Source organism: Crocodylus porosus, unplaced genomic scaffold, assembly GCF_001723895.1.
Source record: "Crocodylus porosus isolate Cpor-Errol unplaced genomic scaffold, CroPor_comp1, whole genome shotgun sequence".
NCBI classification, from domain to species: Eukaryota; Metazoa; Chordata; order Crocodylia; family Crocodylidae; genus Crocodylus; species Crocodylus porosus.
Window position 1 is genome coordinate 15989326 of NW_017728913.1, and position 21270 is coordinate 16010595.

Genomic DNA, 21270 nt, shown 5'->3' on the forward strand with positions numbered 1-21270 from the left:
GCTCGAGCCGCCGCCGCGCCATGGCCTCCTACGTGGATAACAGCTTCCGCCAGGCGGTGATGAAGAACCCGGCCGAGAGGAGCGCCCAGGTACCTCTCCGGCCTGCGCCTCCGCCGCGCGGGCGGCACCGCTTTGTCCGCCGCCGTCTCGGGAAGCGGCGCTGGGGGGACGTCCGGGGGGCCAGGGGTCACCCCCGCCCGGGGCAAGGGCAGCTCTGTCCCGGCCGTGCCCTGCACCGCCCTGCGAGACTGCCCTCCGCCCTGGCACGGCACGCACCCGGCACCCTGCCCTCCGCTCTGGCATGGCACCCTCCCCTACCCTCAGCCCTGGCACGGCACCCACCCACCGCAGTCCACTGTCCTGCTTGTGTGAAACATTGTCGCTGTGCTCTCTAGAGCTCCCCTGAAATGGTGTCGTGTCCTGGGTCAAGGAGCGAGTGAGTGCCTGCGTGTGGTTTGTCTAAAAGGACACCCCAGCATGGCAGGGCGGGCAGTTTGCCTTTGCTCCAGCACCCCGGGTAGTGTTTCCATGTCACCCATGTGAATGGGTGTTTCTTTTTTTTTTATATCATAAGAAATCAAATCATAGACATTCAGGGCTGGAAGGGACCTTGAAGGATCATGGAGTCCAGCCTTCCTGCTTTGACTAGGGGGTGTTTTTTGTATATATACCCTTGCCAGATGGAATTTGTGGGTACCTAGTTGGCACAAAGCAGTGCTTTTGGTGTCTCTTTTTCCTACCCCGGTCTCGCAGGCTGGTGCCAGGGTGTCTAAGACTGCCCCGAAGCCGAGTTCAGGTTCCTTTCCTTCCTCTCCGGGCGTCCCATTCAGAAATGGAATTTAACTTGGCGCCTCTACTTGACTCTCTAAAACAGTTCCTATCCTGTGACTTTCTAGTGAAGTTGAAGGGTTTTTTGCTTTTTTTTGGGGGGGGACAGTTGCTGCCACCTGAGAAGTAGGGTGAAGTTCTACACACTTAAAAACAAAAAGATTCTTTTTTTCTGTATTTTTAAATATGTGCCTCAGGCTCATCTGGGGGAGTTTTGGTTGCGGGATAAGTAGAAGGTTCCTAGAATCATAGAAAATGAGGGTTGGAAGGGACTTCAGGAGATCACACACAGTCCAACCCCTTGCAGAGGACCACCTCAAAGCACAGCCAGCAGTGTTGCGCGTGCGTGCGTGTGTGTGCGTGTGTGCAGGATTAAGAACCATCAGAGCTTTAGAAACAATGGATCTGAGGTTGGAGAGCAACAAAATGTCAAAATGTTTCTGTATTTCTATTTTGTTTCTTTGGTGGAGGGGAAGGCTTGTTAAGTGATAGAGTGTCTTATGCTCTGCAGAAGAGACTGGCTAGAGGGGCTGTTGCTGCCAACTGTTTAAAGACAAATACCCTTTATATGGATCCCCAGGTCAAGCTGCAGCTCAATAGCTAATGATTCAAGGAGTTACTCTGCTTGTTACAGTTGTAGTAGTGCCATCTGTCCTAATTCTAAAGATTGGTCCCGTTTCTCTGACAACTCGGCATGGCCTGGTTTTAGCAAGAAGCTTTATTTTTCATTACCATGGTTACTCCTGATTTTGGCAAGGTTCTGGTTGGCTGTTGGTATTTCAAAATGGGGGCGAAGAAAACTTCAAAGTAAGTTGGATCTAGAAATCCTTCCTCCTACTTCAGTGAAGTTATTTTGGTAATGCTGTGTTTTATCCTGATCTCAGGGAATACATATGGCAAAGTGAAATTGCCTGTGGAAAAGTACAGAGACATATCATTACATTTTGAAGTGGTACCCTAATTTTTTGTGGGGAGAGGAGGGAGCAGAGAGAAGTGAACTAATTTTCCCTCCACTCATTCTAGATCGTATTTTATTTCAGCTGTGTTAAAGTTGCTCCTGTGTCCTTGCTTGACCTTCCTTTTTGAATGTTGATTACTTGTTTCAGATGTTGGAGCTGCTATGAAAGCCTTCACTTCAGAGTCAGTTACTTATGCTTAAAATTAAAGAGAATGCTATTATCGGCGAAAGCTACTATTTGTAAACGTGTAGTAAGAGCTCTCATACTTAGAGAAGCTTAAATTCCCGTAATGGGAGTCTGACGCTGTCAGATCTTGGAGAAGATTATCAAAAGGCTGTCAGTTGGTCAGCAGCGGGGAGACTGGCAGTTGCTCAGAAACCAGTCAATCGGGTCATGCGCCGTCAGACAAGGCTACGAGAGACAGGACTTCTACTGTGACAGCTGTAGGTTCTGCCAAATGAAGCAAACTGTTAAACTTTCCTGTGTCCCTGCCAAATCTTTAAAAAAAAAAGAAGTTAGAAACGATGCAGCAAAGAAATTAGCTTAAATGCAGGGATCTAACTGGTACGCAGAACGCAGGGCAGGAGGCTAAATCAGGAACGCTAGGACTGCATTAGCACTGCAAAGCTGAATGTATCAGCAGACTGAAAGCCTGCTGTGGTCATCTCCACAGAATGCAGCCCTAAATCCCCAAGGCTGCCTCTGGCCAAAATATCTTAATAAATTAAATAAGATCGAATATGTGGGAAATGTGTTGTCAGTACATATGTGTTGTCAGCACTGGAAGTATTTGAGGCTGGTGATCAAATGGGCCTCCTGTTCAGAAGAGGAGAATTCCTTTACACCTTTTTCAGAATGTCAGTAATTACTTGAGATTTAGGTGGTGGACAAATAGTAGTGCCCTCAAATACTTCCATGTTGAAAGTACATTCCTTCCTTCTCCTTTGATGTGTTTTCTGAAGCAAATGTATTGAGATACTAAAAACCCCCACAAAATGTGTGTATGGATTTTTTGAGGGAACAAAAAGGAATTATTTCAGTTGAATCTTCATGCAAACGGTATGTTTGTACGTAAGCATCTTTAAGTTTTGTTTGACAACTGCAAAGAAAAAGAAATCAAGAAAGTTGCATTTTTATCAAATCATCAAAGCCTTGTTTATTGCCATTTCTTTTTAAAAGTATGATGATTTTTAACCGCCTTGACTTGTCTGCCTCACTCATTGAATATACCTTTTTCAACCAATATCTGTTCTCTTTGTACCATGCTGCAGCTGCTGCTTCAATGAGATCTGTAATTCTGCATTTGACATTAGTGTCTTGCACTAGTTTGTCATGTTGCAAATTTAGCATAATGATTTCATTGCAGGGTCGGATAAGAATAGAGGAATGACTGGAGGTCAGCAAGCCAACATTTGGATGCATAATATTAATAACCCTTGAAGAGATTAAATTGGAGAGAGCAAGAGAGAATGAAACTTTTCTTGAACTTTTTCCTTAGTGTAAAAGTCCTTTTGTAATTTGGATGGATTTTAAAGCCTCATCTTGGAGCACTCTGAAATCACTGCAGAAAAATCTTCTTTGGCTTCATATTGCTTTGGCGTGTCCTTGTTTACATATTAGTGGGTATACAAAGCCTGCCCAAACTATTTTAGTCAATGGAGCGTTGTACTGTAGTTCCCAAAGAAGCTCAGAAAATAATAAAACCTAAAACACATATGGCCAAAAGTTGTACACTAGCATTATTCAATGTGTTCTGTCATATAACAGAACTCTTCTTTTTGGAATTGCTTTATTAAACTGCTTATGTTTTCTTTGAAGCTTAACTAGGAAGTTAATGTAACTTCTAAATGTTAATGGATTACAAACAGCTTTATGCCCCCAAGCTTTATGTAATGAAATAACTTTTTTTTTGTCCTCCAAAATCCTTTTTATATTAGCTTCATGGTTTCAGGTCTTTCTGTTTTTTGCTTTTTGTTTTTTTTTAACATAACTATTAAACCAATTTTTATGCCGGCTGCAACATAAATGTGAAGAGTGTCTTTTTAACAAAAACTTTACTTATTTTTGTTACCCGTTCACCTGTTCATTTTGTGAATTGATGTGTGTTGTGGTCTAATAGAAAACTTATTTTTTTCCCTCTTGTTATAAGATGACTACTGCTATGAGAAGAACCTATTTGAAATATATTTTTAAAAATCTGCTCGCAAGAAGCTAGGGCAGTTTCTGGAATTTAGCAGTTTGGTTCATGGGAGAAATAGTTCTGAAATAGCAGAGAAATAATAATATTAGAAGATGTTTTATGTGGAAAGGTCAGGGCTGTGAAATTGCCCTTTGCTCCATACCAGTGATGTCCCTTAATGTCAAAGCACCTCTAAACAGGATGATGTTGTTTGGCAATTACTCTTCTGGCAAGTATTTGAGATGAACAATGGTTTAATTATAGTAGGTACCTATATTTATTCCAACTAGATATTCAACTTGTTCACCAGTTCCACTGTTTATGGAGTAGAGCACATTGTTTTAGTTGGTAACTGCTGACAGACTTTCTGTGAGAACTCTCTTATTAACAGAGGGCAAAAATGAATGTTCACTTCTTGACCTGGCATTTCATTACCAACTGACTGTCAAGCAATTTGCACTAGAACACCATTGTAGAAAGCAAGTGATTTAAGTCAGGCTCAATATAGAGCAGAATTTAACAGCCTAAGGTCATGTAGATGTTTAAAAAATGAATTTCCAAAACCTGTTGCAGATGCATTGGAAGAGGACTGAAAAACACTACCTGTTTGGTGTTTCCCATTTGTTCTCTTGGCTTAGACAACAAATATGATAGTTCACTATTATTCTATTACATTTTCCTGAATTGTGTTTTTAGGTTCTTTTGCACTAGTAACATGCTGCAGCATTGTCCTCTGTTCATGCCAGTCATTACAGAGGGACACAATGCATGCTTTGTATAATTTACTGCCAGCTATTTGCTAGAGAACACCAATATACTATGAATCAGGATTCTTGGTTCTTTAGTGGGGATTTAGGCATCAGTAGTTAAAGCGGAGGACTAAATGTAAGGACTGCTAGGTGGCAACTGTTCTGTTAATGCAAAGCAGCATTATAGTGGTCATTCATCTACGGATTGCAAAGCAGTGTGAATGTGGGTATGTAGGCATAATTCCATTTTGCATCGTCTCCTTGCCATATTTCAGCTCTGTATTAAAAGCCTGTCAGGAGCAAAAAAGAGTTCATTGTACAGAAGAAATAGCAACAGTAGCTGTTTTTTCTCTCTCTTCTCCAAAAATATTTAAATCAGAAATTAACATGGAAACTTCAACCTGAATGATGTTCAGCCCCTCTCCCACCTGAAGCAACTGTCAGCCATGAATTGAAGGAAAACCTTAGGCAACTTGAGCAGCAGTGTTCTGGATGCTGGATGTGTGTGCAGTTAAACTGCATAATACAATATTGGTCCCAGTTCCTTCTTTCCCCTTTCTTTCTGTTTCATATATATTGACAACTCCACGTATCTGCATAATGGTTACGTTCATAAACCATTTAAGTGTGTAAGAACTCATTGATAGTAGTGTATAGTTGTGAAACTGAGTAGAAGTTATCAGTTTCAAGGCTTGTGAAACAGCCTTGAACTGACTAGATTCTGTTGATTTCAAGATCCTTATTAGCAGGGTAATAAGGCACTTTGAGAAAGAAGGTGTGAAAGCTTAGAAGGGAGTGTTTGTATGCTGAATTTTGGTAAGTGCAGTGCTCCAAAAAGTTACGTAGCCCTTTTCACTGCTGAGTCTATGTACTTACAGAGTACACTGTATAGATGCAGTGTATGTTCCACTTATACCACCGGAGTTCTGTCTAGGTGACTTCCTGAAAATCACATCAGAAATTTATGTCTGAGAGTCTATTTACAAGAAGACTAAGTATGATAGTGTAGAACAGTATGCGCCAGGCTTTTAGTCAGGTGTGCCACATGTTAGTTTCACACAGTCCCAAGTGCCACTCTGGTCCCCTTTTACCTTATTTTATCTGTTCTGCTTTCTACTGTCTGTTGTCCTATTGGGGCATAGACTTTAAAGAGAGACCAAGAAGATGGATAGCATAGAGGCTAGTGTTCAGCAAAGGAGTCAGCAGAGGAGAGAGCAGAGAAAAGGTCTAGAATGGCAGAAGCTACAGATATGAAAAAAATTGGAGTGCTGCAACTCATGACACACGAATATGTGAGCAATGAGACTGTGATTTGAGAATATGAGGTTAAATGTGAGAAGAGGGAGAGAGGGAAAGATGGTCAGATCAGTAAGGTCAGAGGTGCAGGAGGAGGATTTGGAAAGTACCGCTGGGGTGAAAAGTGGAAATTTATATCTTCAGAGTTTCCTTTTTAAAGGAGGAGAATTGGAAGAGGTAAGTGGAAATGGCACAGATGTCATAAATCCAATGCCAGCAGGAAGAAGCATCCTTTTGCTGATGAACTAGATCAGATATGAAGCATCCTGCAAATGAGATCCTGGATGGTAGCCTGTTTAGATGTGTCATTCCTCCCTTATGATAATTTTAAATAATGCCTGTATAGTTCCTTGACCTGGGTGGAGGCCTTATTTTCAGCACTAGTTATTAACTATCAGGTGAAACTATACCCCTCTACTGGTTGATGACTTTACTGCTGTCTGAAGGGTCCTTGGTATCATCAGCAAATTTCAGTTTAACAAGAAAGCAGCAGAAATAAATTGAGGATGAAGACAAATAACAGCAGAATAGATCTGTCTGCAATCTCGGGATATATCTGCTCAGCTCAGCTACTAGAAAGCATAGCTATGGCAGCACAGAATTCGGTATGGGTTAGCCACCAGAATCTTTACTGAACTTTTTGGGTGGATTTTGCAGCCATACTGTGCTTTGTGTTGTCATAATATATTTCTGCCACCACCAGTAACTTCAGGGAGATTTATATTGGTCAGAGCAGGCACATCCAGTTGAGCTGCAGTCATGCATTTGAGCTGTACTGTAGATGTGCCCTTGGACAATTAAAGTTAACAGTAGTGAACTTTCTGAAGCCCGGTTTCCTTTCCTGCTGATGCTTCTGGCCTCAGGAGCAAGCAGCTGGTATTTATTGGGCTTGTAGCCTAGTAACAAGCTCTTTGCTCAAGCTTTTTGTGTATACTGTTTCTTAAAGTGCAGTTCAGATGTAGGAGCATGTGTGTCTACTGACAGGACTGCCAATGGACACCCTTTTTCCCTGCCAAGCAGGATTTACCCTTCTGGTGTGCAAGGGGAGTAGGCAGGGTGAGCAATTGGATTATGTAAACAAAAATGAGTGAAAGCAAGAGAACACAAGATGGGGATGATGATAGAGCAGGAGAGGAAAAATGTGTTACAAAAAAGTTTACTGCTGTACCAGCAGTTGCAATTTCTCAGTAACAAGATTCCGAGTGTAATAACACACTTGCAGCTCTAGTGAAGAAACAGTTGTAGGCAGAACTTTCCAGTTTGATGGGTAGGCTAGTCATAGAATCAATGAGTCGGAAAGGACCTAGACAGATCATCGAGTCCGACCCCCTGCCGTGGGCAGGAAGGAGCATTGGGGGTGGGAGGGGTCATAAGACCCCAGCAGGTGCCTATCCAGTCTTCTCTTGAAGATTTCCAGGGAAGTTGAGAGCACCACCTCTCTGGGAAGCCTATTCCAGGCTCTGGCCACCCTGGCAGTGAAGTAGTTCTTCCTAATATCTAATCTAAACCTATGCTCCCTTAGCTTGTGGCCATTGTTCCTAGTGGTCTGAGGCAGCAGTTTTATATTGTTGCGGGGGGAGTTTGGTCTTTTTTAAAAATGTGATTCCTAGAGGTTTTTGCTCACTAGGAGTGAAATTACAGTTTCAAAGTTGTAAATGTCATGATGCTTGCTGCAACTGTATTTGTAAATGAATATCTCCATTTCTCTCTGCTGCCTCTTGTATGTGAAACCTAGCATTCTATTGGTAAGTAAGCTGTCCTAGCAAATGTTTCTCTAGGAAGTGTATTATCTGCTTAAAAATAGCTTTAAATCATCTTTAAAAAAAGGTAGTTTACATTAAACTAGTTCACTTGATTTGATAATAGGCTGACAATAGCTACTGTTCTCAAATTCCGGGACTTCTAAAGCCTGCCTGCTCAGGTGAATTACTGGCAGATGATACTGACTGAGTTGATAGGATTCGGTCATGATGATTGGATTTACAGAACTCATGTTTTTTCTAAATTAAAATTCAACTCTGGTTGCTATTAAAACGGTCACGTGTATAATGAGCAGTCACAAAAAGAATGTGGCATTACTTTTAGCAAGAATTTTTTTCTTGTAATGCATCTGACTTCTGTTTTTGGATATCTAGGACGTAAAATCATCAAAACAGTTATTTATAAATATTCTTCTTGATTGCAGTTTTCTATAGAAACTCTGTTTTCCATAGAAAGAAGATCTCTATTCTGGTAAAATATTAGCTGAAGAGGAATTTTGTTAGTTGTTTTAAATCTTGTCGAAAAATTTTTAACCATTGAAGGTAAGGGTACAGAGGCTGACTTTGAAAGAAGCAGAAATATGTAAAAATTTAACATGTGCTCACTCGTGTTCTCTCTGTCTCAAATATAGTGAAAGCACAAAGTGATAATCCCATAATGTAAGGTTTTTTTTTTTCTGTAATGTTGCATTGTGATATCATCCAAGTAACAAATGGAAGATGATTCTTTTTACTTAACCTAGTAAAACTCTCAAGCATGTTACTAGGCCTTGTGAACAATTTCAGAAAGTCTGACTATGATGGATCCTGTACTGCTAAGATGTTAGGGTAGCCTCAGAACCCCAGCTTCTCACCTCTGTTCTGCTGTATGTCTTAGGGGGATAGATTACATCTTGCTCTTGCTCCTCACCCCTCACCAAGCTTATCTTCTTTGCCACACACCAGACCCTCACAGCTCCAGTGGGGGAAACGCTGCTACTCTTTGGGGTTATTGCCTTGGGTTTACAGAGACGAGAGAACATCTCCCTTTTTGAGGAAGAGGAATGCCAGAAGCACCAATTGTTTTGTGATCATGTTTGCCAGACGATCAATAAGGCAGAGCAGAGAAAAGGTTTTATTACACAAAAGATGAATCGTACAGGCAAAAGTAACTAGAGTTTGAGATGCTGCTTGTATCTAGAAACAGCATCAGGATAATCCCTCTTGTTCAGTGGTTTCTCTGCAGGTGCCTTTTCATCCTGCCAGACCCCCTTAGCTTGCCCTTCTTGAGGTCTAACTGAATTTCCCAGGCTTGCTAGTCTTTTTACTAGCTCAGAAACAGGCCAGAATGCATTCCCTCTTCTCAAGGGATTTCCTGAAGACCTCTCCCTCTTCAGGCACTAGCCTTTATACTTTCCAAATCTCTCTCTTGTTTCTTGGGCTAATGAATATTATGCAAATGAACTTTCCCTCTTCACCAGGTGGTAGTGACTGAAGGCATGCCACTCTCCTTTCCAAAAGCTTTTTTAGGCCCATTTAGTTAGCTATTGTTTTAATCTGTACAGGGAGCAAACATGACCTTCTGTGAATGGAATTGAGTATTGTTTCGTGAGCACCTATCATCACCACTTTGCCTGTCTTAAGATGCATACCAACTGGATGACTCCTGGGTGTGTGCTAAATACCTTTTGGTTTTTGTTTGTGTTTTTATTTTGGTTTTTTACACTTATAGGGCGAAATCACAAACGCATCAAATCCTGTGATACTTATAGTTGTAAAAATTGCATAACTGAGCACAGGTTCACACTAGCTAGAGACAAAGAGTGCATACTACAGGAGTAAAATTAATTTGGTAGAAAACCCCAGCATGCAGCTCATTTTTGGGGTGGATCCGTGACATTAACGTAACCACCTCACTTTGAATTTAGGTTTGTTTCTCATCTTCCTGGTAGAAAGGCTGTCCGTTTAAACTAAATTAAAGCTTATACACTGCAGAATGGTTGTTTGTTTGTTAGTATGTGGGTTCCTCTGCTGAAAATTGTAAATATTTAAAAAATCTTAAACAACAATTCTGATTGTAGATGTATACAAATTTGTGTACATTTGCAAATCTTCCAAAAGTTGCAATAAACTAACGCAGTAAATAGCTGATAAATTATTCAAAACTTTTTACGGTGTGGAAACTGGGGGTTCTGTCACTTCTGGTTTTATACCTCCTCTTTTGGAAGCAGTAATTAAAAACAACCCCCCCATTCCCCCCGCTAGGTGAGACATGAATTATTCAAATTAAGGGTAATAGGGAGTGTTTTTTAAAAAGTCAAGGGTATGTATTTTCATAATGGAATTAAAGTTCTGTCTTTAATCATAAGGTTGTGACCATTGCCTCCTTAATCTTTTATGCCAGCCATTTGCAAGGCTTCCTGGTGGTCATCTTGGGTTTGTGGCAGACTGCTGCTGTTTCTCTTCCATGCCGCCACTTCTCTGCACCATCAATATGTGGCATGGCACAGGAAAGTTCCCAGCAGCTTAGCTGCCTGGGTGGCGGCATGTCATCTTTCTTCCCCCCACCCTCTCCTCCACCTCCGCAACCAATTACTTCTGAAACTCAAGCTCTGCAGGCCAGATCCAGCTTGTTGCTGCTGACCCCTGTCTTGTGCCATTTGAGTTGGAAATTTTAAATTTGACTAGCATCAACTCAGATTCTACTGAGCTGGGATCAGGGCATCCTTGATCTCCAATTCCTACACAGGCTAAAATCTAAATTCTTAGGATGCCGTTTAAACTAATTTCAAGGAAAAGGGTCAAGGTGGGGCAAATATGGTACGATATACAAGTATGTAAGCCAATCTAACATACTTAGTTGTCTGTAAACAAATGCTTGGACCCAAAGTAATAAGCAAGGAGTTGGAGGTACTCGCGTATGAGAAGAAATATTGTACATTTACCATTATTGAAACTGAGTGGGGAAATGTCTGATGGCGATTCCCAAACTCTGACAGATTGTGTACCACCAACCTAAAATGATACAGCCTTGGGTACCACCCGCAAATTTTTCAGTTCAATCGTAAGTACCACCGGTAAATTTTTTGTCATGTAAAGTAATTTAAAATAAATCTGTTAATGCGTACCACTGACAGGCTGTCTGCGTATCAGTGGTGGTAAGCGTACCACAGACTGGGAATTGCTGTATAGGGTAGTTGTGGGTGATGCTACTCATTAGAGGCTCATTATATGCTAGTCATAGATGACCTGGAACCACAGATTCTCTTTTGTGTGTGGATTAAAGTTCTAACTGGTATAGTAACAGAAAAATTGCTGATAGGCATCTGGTACACACCAGCTAATCTTATTGATACAGGACTAACTGTCCCATAAGCATCTACCTGTAATGTTTAGGAAGAAAGTCTTAGAAGTAACTTCAGCCTGGGAACATTTGCTGGACATCTGGCATGGCCAGAAACAAAACTTCTTTGTTTCTAAAAGTAATAGATGTTTACTTAATAGAGAAAGTCCTGTACCTATTATAGGGTATCTCAGTGCTGAAACTCATTGTGACAGATGAGGGAAAATTAATTGACAGATGTCTAGTTTAGGTAGCAGTGATTGTGATCTGGTTAGATTTACTTTAACTACATAGAGCATAGCATGATTTAAGTGTTTACTTTACATTTTTAAAAGGCCTGGTTTCCCAGAGTTAAGAACTGTTGTTGAGATGACTAACTAGAAACACTAAATTTAGAAGTGGGAAGTTTTAATGAAAACTGGCAGTTGTTCAAGGATGTCTTACTTTAAGTCCAAGAGGCCACAATTCCAAGTACATGGAAAAAATTCAGGCACCTCCTCTGCCCCATCTGAGTTAAAAGGAGTTATAAAAATAATGATAAACCGTAAAAATGACCAATTCTTAAAGGACACAAAACAGAAGTTAATGATAAGACTGTAAGTTAGAAGATAAAAATGATAAGGACTAATAATGGAAGTGCAAAATAAAAAGGTTAGTTTATGTCATTAGTTTAAAATGCCTTATGTTATTACTAAATATCACTTATTGGATTGGCCAGATATGGTTGCTTAATAATCAGCTATCGGGATTGGCCAAGAAAATCTTTATTGGTGCACCCCTAGCCTGAACAGACATTTGGATGCAGTCTTGAGGAGCAAAGAGCTTGTGGTACTGATGTTATGCAGCTGTGGGGGGCCCTATGCCTGCATCTCACTGTGCTCTGCAGGCTCCATCAGTCCTCTTGGAGACAGGATGGTAGCAGTGCACAGGGCAGCCCTTACTGGCTGACTCAGACTGCTAACAGTTTGTATCTCCGTGAAGCCACAAGTGGGATTGTGAAGGGAATGTGTTCTGCTTCCCACTCACCTGGAGTGGCTGAGTCCACTGAGTGACATGCAGTTTCTCTTCTCTTCCATGGCCTGTATATAGAGGACATTGGATTAGATTAGTGGGGCCCAAACTTTTTTGGCAAATGTGTCACAAAGTAGCCCGACGCAACCCTGGGTGCTATTTTGATATTCTTTCTTTGTCCAGTATGCTGCTCTGCTTTCTGGTCCCTATTGTGCTTCTTGCTCAGTCTCCTCTACATCTTGCTTCTTGCCCCAGCTGCTGCCTGTCCCCTCTCTTATCTGTTGTGTACCACATACAGTGGCTGCTTACAGTACTTGTGCTGCACATTGCGCACCCCTGGATTAGATGATCATAGTGGTCCTTCCTATATTTAGAGTCTGTAAACCATGGGTGTTGATAGACATGAGGGGGCAGGGAACTAAACAAAAAAACAGCCCTTTACTGAAAGAGAAAGTGCACTTGATTGAATCAGCCTTAGATGAAGTGCCAAGAAGCCCCGCTGAAGCACCTGATCTGTACAGACGTTGGACAAACCGGGTCAAACTAATGGGATGCCTCTATTGAGCATGCACTGTGCTTGGTGCATGGGGTGTGCAGAGCTGACAGTGAAACACCCTTTTCCCCTCCCCCTCACATCTGTAAGCAGCCCGTGATTCTGGTCTTCAAAGCTGTCAGTCTGACACATTTCACAAGGCAGTTGAAATTTTCTTTTCTTTCTTTTTTAAACCAGGCTTTTCAGTTACACCAATAGAGCATAAATGTCATTAAATGATGAAATTATATACAAGCCATAAATGTAAGGCTTTTCACGTAGACTTGCTACAGACATTGGTCAAGTGGTCTGATTTACTGGTACTTTGGTAAATCCCTTTTTGCTGGATGAGCTGGTAAGTGGTTTAGTGAACATATTCCCTGCTAAGGCGGAAATGAACAGTCAATCAGCTGTATGAATGAACTAGCTTAAATTATACCTGAAGTAAGTAGTAGGCAATGCAGTTTCAAGACTCCGTGTGAGACGCATTTGACATTGTTTAGAGGCATTTTACAGACCACTAACCCACTAATTCTGTTTTCTGGTAGATGTGCTAAGAGACTGCAAGTCCAGTTTGTATGGTCTGTGTTGAACTGACTGTGCTAAAGACTGATAAATACATAACATAGGCATGAAACTCAGTGGTCTTTTTAGCTTCATGGTATCTTGAAGAGGGTGCTTTTTTGTGTAAGAGGGTAGCTAAGTTTCTGTCTCCAGGTACTTCCTACAGTCATTTACTAATTGTTGTCTGGTGTGGTTTAGACCACTGGTGTTCAACTTTCTGTCCCTATTGTCACATGGGGTTGGTTTGTGGGTGTGATTTGGTGTGCTAGCTCCAGCCATGGAGCAACCCCCCTATGCCAGAATGATCTTGTATGAGGGGCCATGTCATCTGGCCTGCAAGACCATCTAGCCAGAAACTTCCAGGTTGAAGTCCTAGCAGAAGAATTGGCACATCTTAATCAAAATCCCTAGGCATGACTGTAGCTGACCCCCAATGACTCTGAGGAAGGCTTAACAAAAAACTCCTGACAAACATAGCAGTGGGAATTGAATAAATTTCCACCCCAGCCCCATATGGTAACCAGCAAAGCCCAGAAGCATGGGGAATTCCTTTAATATAACATAGGCATAGCTCTGTCTAGATCATCCTTGACCAATACCTTTTGAATCTCTTCTTGAAAGCTTTCAGTGATGGAGAGTCTACAGCTTTCCTAGACAGTTTATTCCACTACCTCGTTGTTCTAATAGTCAAGATGTTTTTTGCCCTGATGTCCAATCTAAAGTGGGGATATGTGTGGGGAAGGTGGGGTGTGGGCATAGGCAATGTGTTGGGTGGGGCATTGGAGTGGTATGTCCTTCCTTCCCTCCCTTCCCCACCCCCCCGATTTGTGCAGCCACAGCGGGGCATGGGCTGCAGCCTGGTTAGACCAGCACCAGGCAGGCACTTCCTCCATGACCCAGTGGGTGGGACCTGGTGTGGGAGGGATGGCTATGCTGCCATGGCCACCCACATGAGGCATTGCCTGCCTGTCTGGCAGTGGTGGTGGGGCATAGCTTCACATCGCTCCCGCCACAGCTGCCAAGGTGAGGTGGTGTGGCAGTGTAGAGTTGTGATCCCCACTACTGCTAGGTGGTCAAGGGTTGCTTCACCTTGATGACCATGGTGGTTTGGTGCTCTCACTGGCTGGGGTGGCAGTAGCATTGAGCCAGCTGCTCCACCCCACTCTGCTACCCTGCACCAGGTCTCACCCACTGGGCCACAGAGGTGGCTCCTGCTTGATGCCAATCCAGCTAGGTTGCAGCTCTGTGCCCCTCTGTGGGTGCAGAAATCTGGGGGGGAGCACGTGCCCAGTAATGCGTATACCTGACACATTGCCTATACTGCCTCCTGCTTCCCCATGCATCACCTATACAAATGACCCCCCCATGCATTGCATATGTCCCCCCCTGTAGACCTTCCTGCAAGGAGCTGCAGATGTGTCCCCTTGCCTCTGATCACCCTCATCCTGGTCCCCCCAGTCCCAAGCAGCTACTTGCAGCCAGGAACTTTGCCAGCACATAAGGGGAAACCACAGATTTCCTGAGGTTTTTCTCCTTTTAAAAGAGAAAATCCACGTTTTTCAAGATTGTGTTTTGTTTTGTTTTTTCCCTCTGAAATGAAACACTGTTTTATCACATACATTTCAAAACACTATAGCATTACACACATCCCCAACGAGGCCCAAATTAAGATTGCAGAGAGCAATGCTTCTCCTACTGCTGGTGAAGTACAATACAAAAAAAGCAGCTTGTCTTTCATATCCCAGTTATGGTTTACAGGCTTAACAATTAAAAATAGGCATTTTTAGATCATTCACTCTTCCAAAGCAGATGAGACCTAAATGGTTTATGCAAAAAAAGTTGAAACATTACTTTGCAAGGGGATGTAAGTTTTCATTTTTAAGTGGTATGCAGTTTCAAAATTTTTTATTAAAATGGTATTAAGTTAGTTAACATTATCTTCATCATGTTTACATTGACTTGAACCCTGAAGATTATCTTTAGGTCTGGTTCATCAGCATTTGTCTACTAGCCAAATGTTGGCCAGTCAGGTTTAATGTTCTGCATTTGTTAAAATGCAGTCCAGAACTAACTTGAACTGTCCACAATGAATAAAAACCTCTCTTGGTATAACAAGGGGAGTTATACTGTTGTTGGGAGGTGCTGGGATAACTATTAAGCTTTTGTTAGACAGATCATTCTGGCATGTGCTTGTAGACTCTTAACAAACTGAATTATATTGTTAAAAGTATATGGATGGTTTATAGGAAGCTACCGTAAGTTCCCTTTTGATTTCGGCATGTGATAGGATCAGGTTAGCTGCCAATGCTGAAATATTTTTCCATTAGCTTTCTTAAACAATTCAGGTTATAATGAGGAAATACTGACTATAACTGCAATGTTGTGGATGGTGAAAGCCAAACTTACTTTTTCTCTGTGTATCTCGCTAAGGTAACTCAATGAGATTTCTTTTTTTTTTTTAAAGAACACTCCATGTTCTTCTCTTCACAAGTTCCTAAGTTGCATGTGTTTTTAAATTCTTGGTTCTAAATGATTTCTGCTCCATGTGGAAGCACAAACTTTTGTCTTTGCAGTATCAGGAAATGGAAATGTTCACCAAAGGTAGGACAGGCTTTGTATTGTACTGAAATCCTCTCTTTGCCTCTCTGCCTACATCAGAGAGTTGTTTCTTGTAGTAAAAATGTGAAGGCTGTACTCTTTATTTTAGCTTGAAGGATTAATTTAGTGTTTCCTCTTTTGAGAGAGAGCTCCCTGGCTCCCCCCCCCCCTTCCAGGTGTCACTCTATCCTGCCTGCCAGGGCTGTTGACATTCTCAACTGGCTGCAGTAGTTTCTGATATATTTTTACTCAGTAGCATTTTTGAGTTGGGGAGAAGGGTCTCTCTTCCCCCCTCCCAACCACTTCCGCCTCAAAAATACCCCCCAAATTCCTCTATACTGGATTACAAACTAGAAGTAGATGTTTCATAATAAAACATCTGGAGAACCTGGTATTTTATGTATTTCCATGTGTTTCCATCCATAGTGAATAAATATGAACAAATATGGTCATAAACTGTTAGAGGATGGTTTCAGGTTGGATGCAAGGAAGAACTTCTTTACAGTGAGGGTGACCAGAATCTGGAATAAACTTCCACAGCAGTGGTGCAGTCCCCAACCTTGGAAATCTTCAAGAGGAGACTGGACAGACCCTTGCTAGGGTTATTTGATCTGAGCAGCATTACTGCCCAAAGCAGGGGGGTTGGACATGATGATCTTTTGAGGTCCCTTCCAGCCTTTAATTTCTATGATTTCTATGAAGTAGTTCAAACTATATGTAGTGACTTGTATAACTGTATAATAACCCATGATTTTAAAATGCTGACGAATTGCTTAGCTTTTTCCTTTTGGAGGGCAAAAATGAGACTAGATTCCTTACTGTTTCATTTAATTACGATTTGGATTATTTAACTGTCGCATACATCTTGTATTGCTCTGCTATGTTGTAAAGCATATTTAAAAAACAGAACCACCAAAAAAGGAAAATATATTTTCTTGCTTTACTTTAAAATACATATATTTGCTTCTGTATGCACTTTTTTAGAACTGACCTTTCTTTGCATTCTGTACTTTGGAAAGTCTCCTAAATGTGATATAACCCTAAGGCAAGTACAATATATGTACTTAGGCTGCTATCAGGAAAACTAATTTGGAATTTAGTTATAATTGTCATGTGCAGGCTTATGCAAGAGAGGCTCACCAATCCCTTTTTGAACATAGCTGAAATTTTTCTTAGCTATTAGGTTTGTATGTGCAGTCTTTTTTTTGAATCGACTCCAAATGGTAGTATGGTATTCATTAGAGGTAGGAATGGTGTTTTTGTTCATTGTTGTTTTCAAAAGACTACATTTTCCAACATTTCTCTGTGCCAGCCCTGACAGTGGGGAATAAATCTTCTATCAGAAGAAAGGAGAGAAAAAAGAAAAGCCCTCATTTTTCATCACTCCCCTCATGGAAGGGGCTGGCTGGCTGGCTGGCTAATTCTGGTCACTTTATTTTCCTGTGTCAACTGCATGAGGAGAGTAGATTCTTTGTGTTGCCATTTTCTTTGGCACTTTCCTGTTTCCCTTCTGTGATATTTTCAGTTGTCAGGATTAGATTATTGTTGAAAAATTCATAAGAGGGTTTTTTTCTTTTAATGAGAGCTGTCTGTGGTGTGACTGGTTTCTCTTGAAGCATATTGCTTTCTCTAGTTTGCTACTGTCTCGTTCTTCTATTATTACTGTTTTTTGCAGAGGGTCCTGATTTTATGTTTACTGTATGGGAGACTGGAGCTCCTGTTTGATGTCCATTGAGGCCCACCCAAGATCCAGTGGAAAAAATCCAGATGCTACAAGTGCTATCTTGTTTAGTTATCTTTGCGTACAATAGATAAGTGCAGTTTATCTGGATGCAGAGTTTGAGGTCTAAGGGAGAAGGTGATTGAGCCCTAGCACTTTGGAAGTGTTACATCTGTTGATCTAAAATGTGATCTGAAGAAGTGTGTGCTGCATTTGAAAGTTTGTCAAAGCCTGTCCCATGCAGTTGGTCCAATAAAAGATATCACCCATGAAAATCCAAAATGAAGATTGTTGGTAAAACCAAGTTTAAAAGGTTAGACTAAAAATGTCCTTTCCCTTCCCCCTTAATATCCTATTTCTCTTAACTTTCTAGCCATGATTGGCCTTGTCTGTTGGAAAATCTGTCCACTGCTTTTGGACAGATGAGTGAATACTGAATGTGGACTTAACTGTAAGTGTGGACAGGTTTTAGCAGTGGTCAGCAGAATGTTACCTGCAACAGTGAACATGGTTTGCTTTTGTATAATCTTGTAGCTTGCTTATGGTCACTGTTGTTTCAGTCAGATTGGTGCCTCACAGTAATACACAGTAATGTTTCAACTTTTTTTGCATAAACCATTTAGGTCTCATCTGCTTTGGAAGAGTGAATGATCTAAAAATGCCTATTTTTAATTGTTAAGCCTGTAAACCATAACTGGGATATGAAAGACAAGCTGCTTTTTTTGTATTGTACTTCACCAGCAGTAGGAGAAGCATTGCTCTCTGCAATCTTAATTTGGGCCTCGTTGGGGATGTGTGTGATGCTATAGTGTTTTGAAATGTATGATCATGGTCTGTTTTATTCTGGGGAACTCCTAACTCTCTTAGGAGGAACTGAGCTCTGCGGAATAATTGGGATTGTATAATTTAATTTTTGTCTGGCCCCTGCCTTGTTTGTTACAGAAGACGGAAAGTATATATTGAAGGAGGCAAGGAGAATAGAGGAAGATGCAAGAGTTGCGTAGCTCAGGCTGTTGAAGATATTATCCTGAGGGAATTTAATTCTGTCCATTTCCCTGTGTATTCTAGCAAACTCACTTGCACTACACTTTTCAGAATGGGCCATGTTTCCTGTGCCTATAACAAAGCTGAAGGTGCCAGATTTGAAAACTACTAAGTACTCTTAACTGCAACTGAAGCCTATTAAGGCTGCTTTGATCATGCAAAGAACTGTTTAAAAACAAAAAAGTAATTTAAAAAAAAAAAAAATCATCCGTAGGTAACACAACTGGGCATCCAACATATTGGTCTTAATCCCTCTTTACGTGTACGCCTCAATTGTAAAAAAGGGTATAACACCATTTTTTTTCTTATATGACCAATCAGTGGCATGGGGTGGGGCCACCGGGGTCCCTTGGCCAGTCAGAGGCATAGGGGAGGCCTTGCTACCATAAGCCTGTGAAAATGGTGGCTGGCCCCATGATCTGCCCATAAAATTGACTGCCTGCCTCCGTAATTTTGGGTAGATTCCTAGTCATATAAATAATTTAAAACTGTATCACTCGCTGTGTGTATCAGGGAGCCGAATTATCTTTGCTTGGAGAACCTAGATTCTTTCATTTCCCAAGTTTTGGTTGCGTGCTTTTAATACTCTATTAATGTGATATTTTTTTTTTATTTTATTTTATTTTTTTTTATAACTGTAAAAACAGTGCTGTTAATACTAGTTGTTGTAGTCTCAAGCAAATGGCTCTAGAAATTTTGTTCTATGGGTATGCTGGCAAGATCTAGAATCTGCCTGCCAGTATTAAGCTCCCCAACTCTTCTCTCCTGACACTAGATAAGAGAACAGTTTTTTCTGTGTAGGTGCTGCCCAGTGAACCCCTTTGAAAATTTCCCTTTTTAGTAATTATGTGTGGCTCATGTTAATTTTCAAAGGCTATTCACTAGAAAGCTTTATGGTAAACATTTAAGGCATTATTTTGCATTATTTATATATGCAGATGTGTAGTGCTTTGGTGAGTTTCTAGGACATTTTCTTTGTAGAAGCTATTCTCTGAAGAACAAAGAGAAGTCAGTTGGAAGAGCAGGAAGAAGTATGCTTATGCAGTAAAATGAAGGGAAAAAAGATTTCAAGATGACTGTTCGATTTTAAGTACTTCTGCTGATACTTTAGCACTTCTAGTAATGCTTACTTGCCTTTAAAGAAGTAGCTTTTGCTCATAAACACTGAATGTAAACAATTGTAAAAACAAATCTTAGCAACGCAGTGTATAAAAATGTGTTTTGGCATGAAGATCTAGTTGGCTTATTTTGGAGATTATTGTATCCAATGATAGACCATGAAAATATCCACTGGAGTGTTTACTGAAGAACTGTCCATGCTGTGGAATTTGAATGAGTCGACATTCCGTTTTGATGACAGTGTGACCGATGGTATCTGCATTGCAGTTTGGCTTGAAGTTTTATTAGGGTTTGGGAGAAGATATTGTGAATAGCCTGGTTATATTACATTTGCAAAACTTGGGATGCTGCAGTAGTGAGTCATGAAAAAAATTATAGGAGAGGCCACTGTTAATGAACAGACATTTAGGTACAGTAGCAATTCAGATAGACCTATGAAATGTTCTCAAAGTAAGTAGAGAACAAAGCAGATTTGACTCCCTGGGAATTGTTTAACTCACCATTTGGTTTTTTTTTTTTTTCTTTTTCTTTTCCCCCACCTCTTTCAAGTTACTTTTGTCAAATTGTTTTGGTCAGGCTTTTGGCATAATAGGTTAGGTAAATCCAAGAGATTGGGGGAGCAAGGGCAAAGGAGAGGATGGACTTGCTAGAAAGGCTAGTAGTCTATCTAGGAAAAGGTTGGGATAGCTATCACAGTGTCTTCTCTGGACATTTATTTGGGGTTCTAGCTTTTCATATTACCTTGTAAGTAGTATATGTCTTACCTAACACACATTATTGTCTCTGGCTGGTGGAGTGAGACTTGTCCATTTCTCTTTATTCCAGAACTTCAGGGTTGTAATCTCTCTGTTTCAGATCCTCCTGGGTTTTTGTGAATGAGGCCTTACCACTGCATAGTTTTCCGTAGCAGCTGTATGTAATGAGACATGTTTCTTCAGATTCATTGCTGCCTACAAAGTCATGAATAGCAGTATTGAAAGCTGTCAGACTTTTCCTTCTTTCTGCTGTTGTTTGACAAAACTATATGCCTTAGATCAGTGCTTCTCAACCTCTGTTATACCAGGACCCATTTGTAAATACGGATGGCCTGTCCCAACCCAGTAAATAGTTTAAGTAGGAAACAGCCCTCCATGCCCCGTGCCCTGCTGGTACTCTTCCATTCTAACTTGCTGCCCTCCTGTTCCCAGGGTGTGGGGCTGAGTGAGGGTGTGGGGGGGAGGGGGCATGTGCCCCTCCCACCCCTGCCTCAGATTTGTGTGCCTACAGCAGGCATGGGCCTGCAGTCTGGCTACTGGCATGGGCAAGACTTGTTGCTGCTGCCACTGCTGAACTTTGTGCTAGCTGTACCACTATCAGTGTGAGGAGCAATGGATGGGTGAGAGCCACCAGGCTGCAGCTCTACCCTGCTGCCATGGCCTGTCTGACACCACCACTGCTCCCCTCAGAACTCTCATGCTGCCTGCCGCTCCACTTCCCCTGTAGGATAGAGCTGCAGCCTGAGGGGAGCAGTGGTGGCAGCAGCTGGGCCAGTACAGTGGGGAAAAACTGTGGTCTGGTGTGCAAGTGGCTGGTGGGAGGATGTGAGGGCA

General features: G+C 41.5%; 1 protein-coding gene across 11 annotated transcripts in view; it reads left to right on the forward strand.

Moving 5' to 3' along the window:
- Positions 1 to 6: 6 nt before the first annotated feature.
- Positions 7 to 21270, forward strand: part of RAPGEF2 (Rap guanine nucleotide exchange factor 2) — a 295940-nt gene continuing 274676 nt past the window's right edge. For all 11 annotated transcript variants that reach the window (XM_019534546.1, XM_019534555.1, XM_019534550.1 and 8 more), the window contains exon 1: positions 7 to 89. In XM_019534546.1, the coding sequence (XP_019390091.1) occupies positions 21 to 89 (69 nt within the window). In that variant the 5' untranslated portion in view covers positions 7 to 20. The remainder of the gene's footprint in view (positions 90 to 21270) is intronic.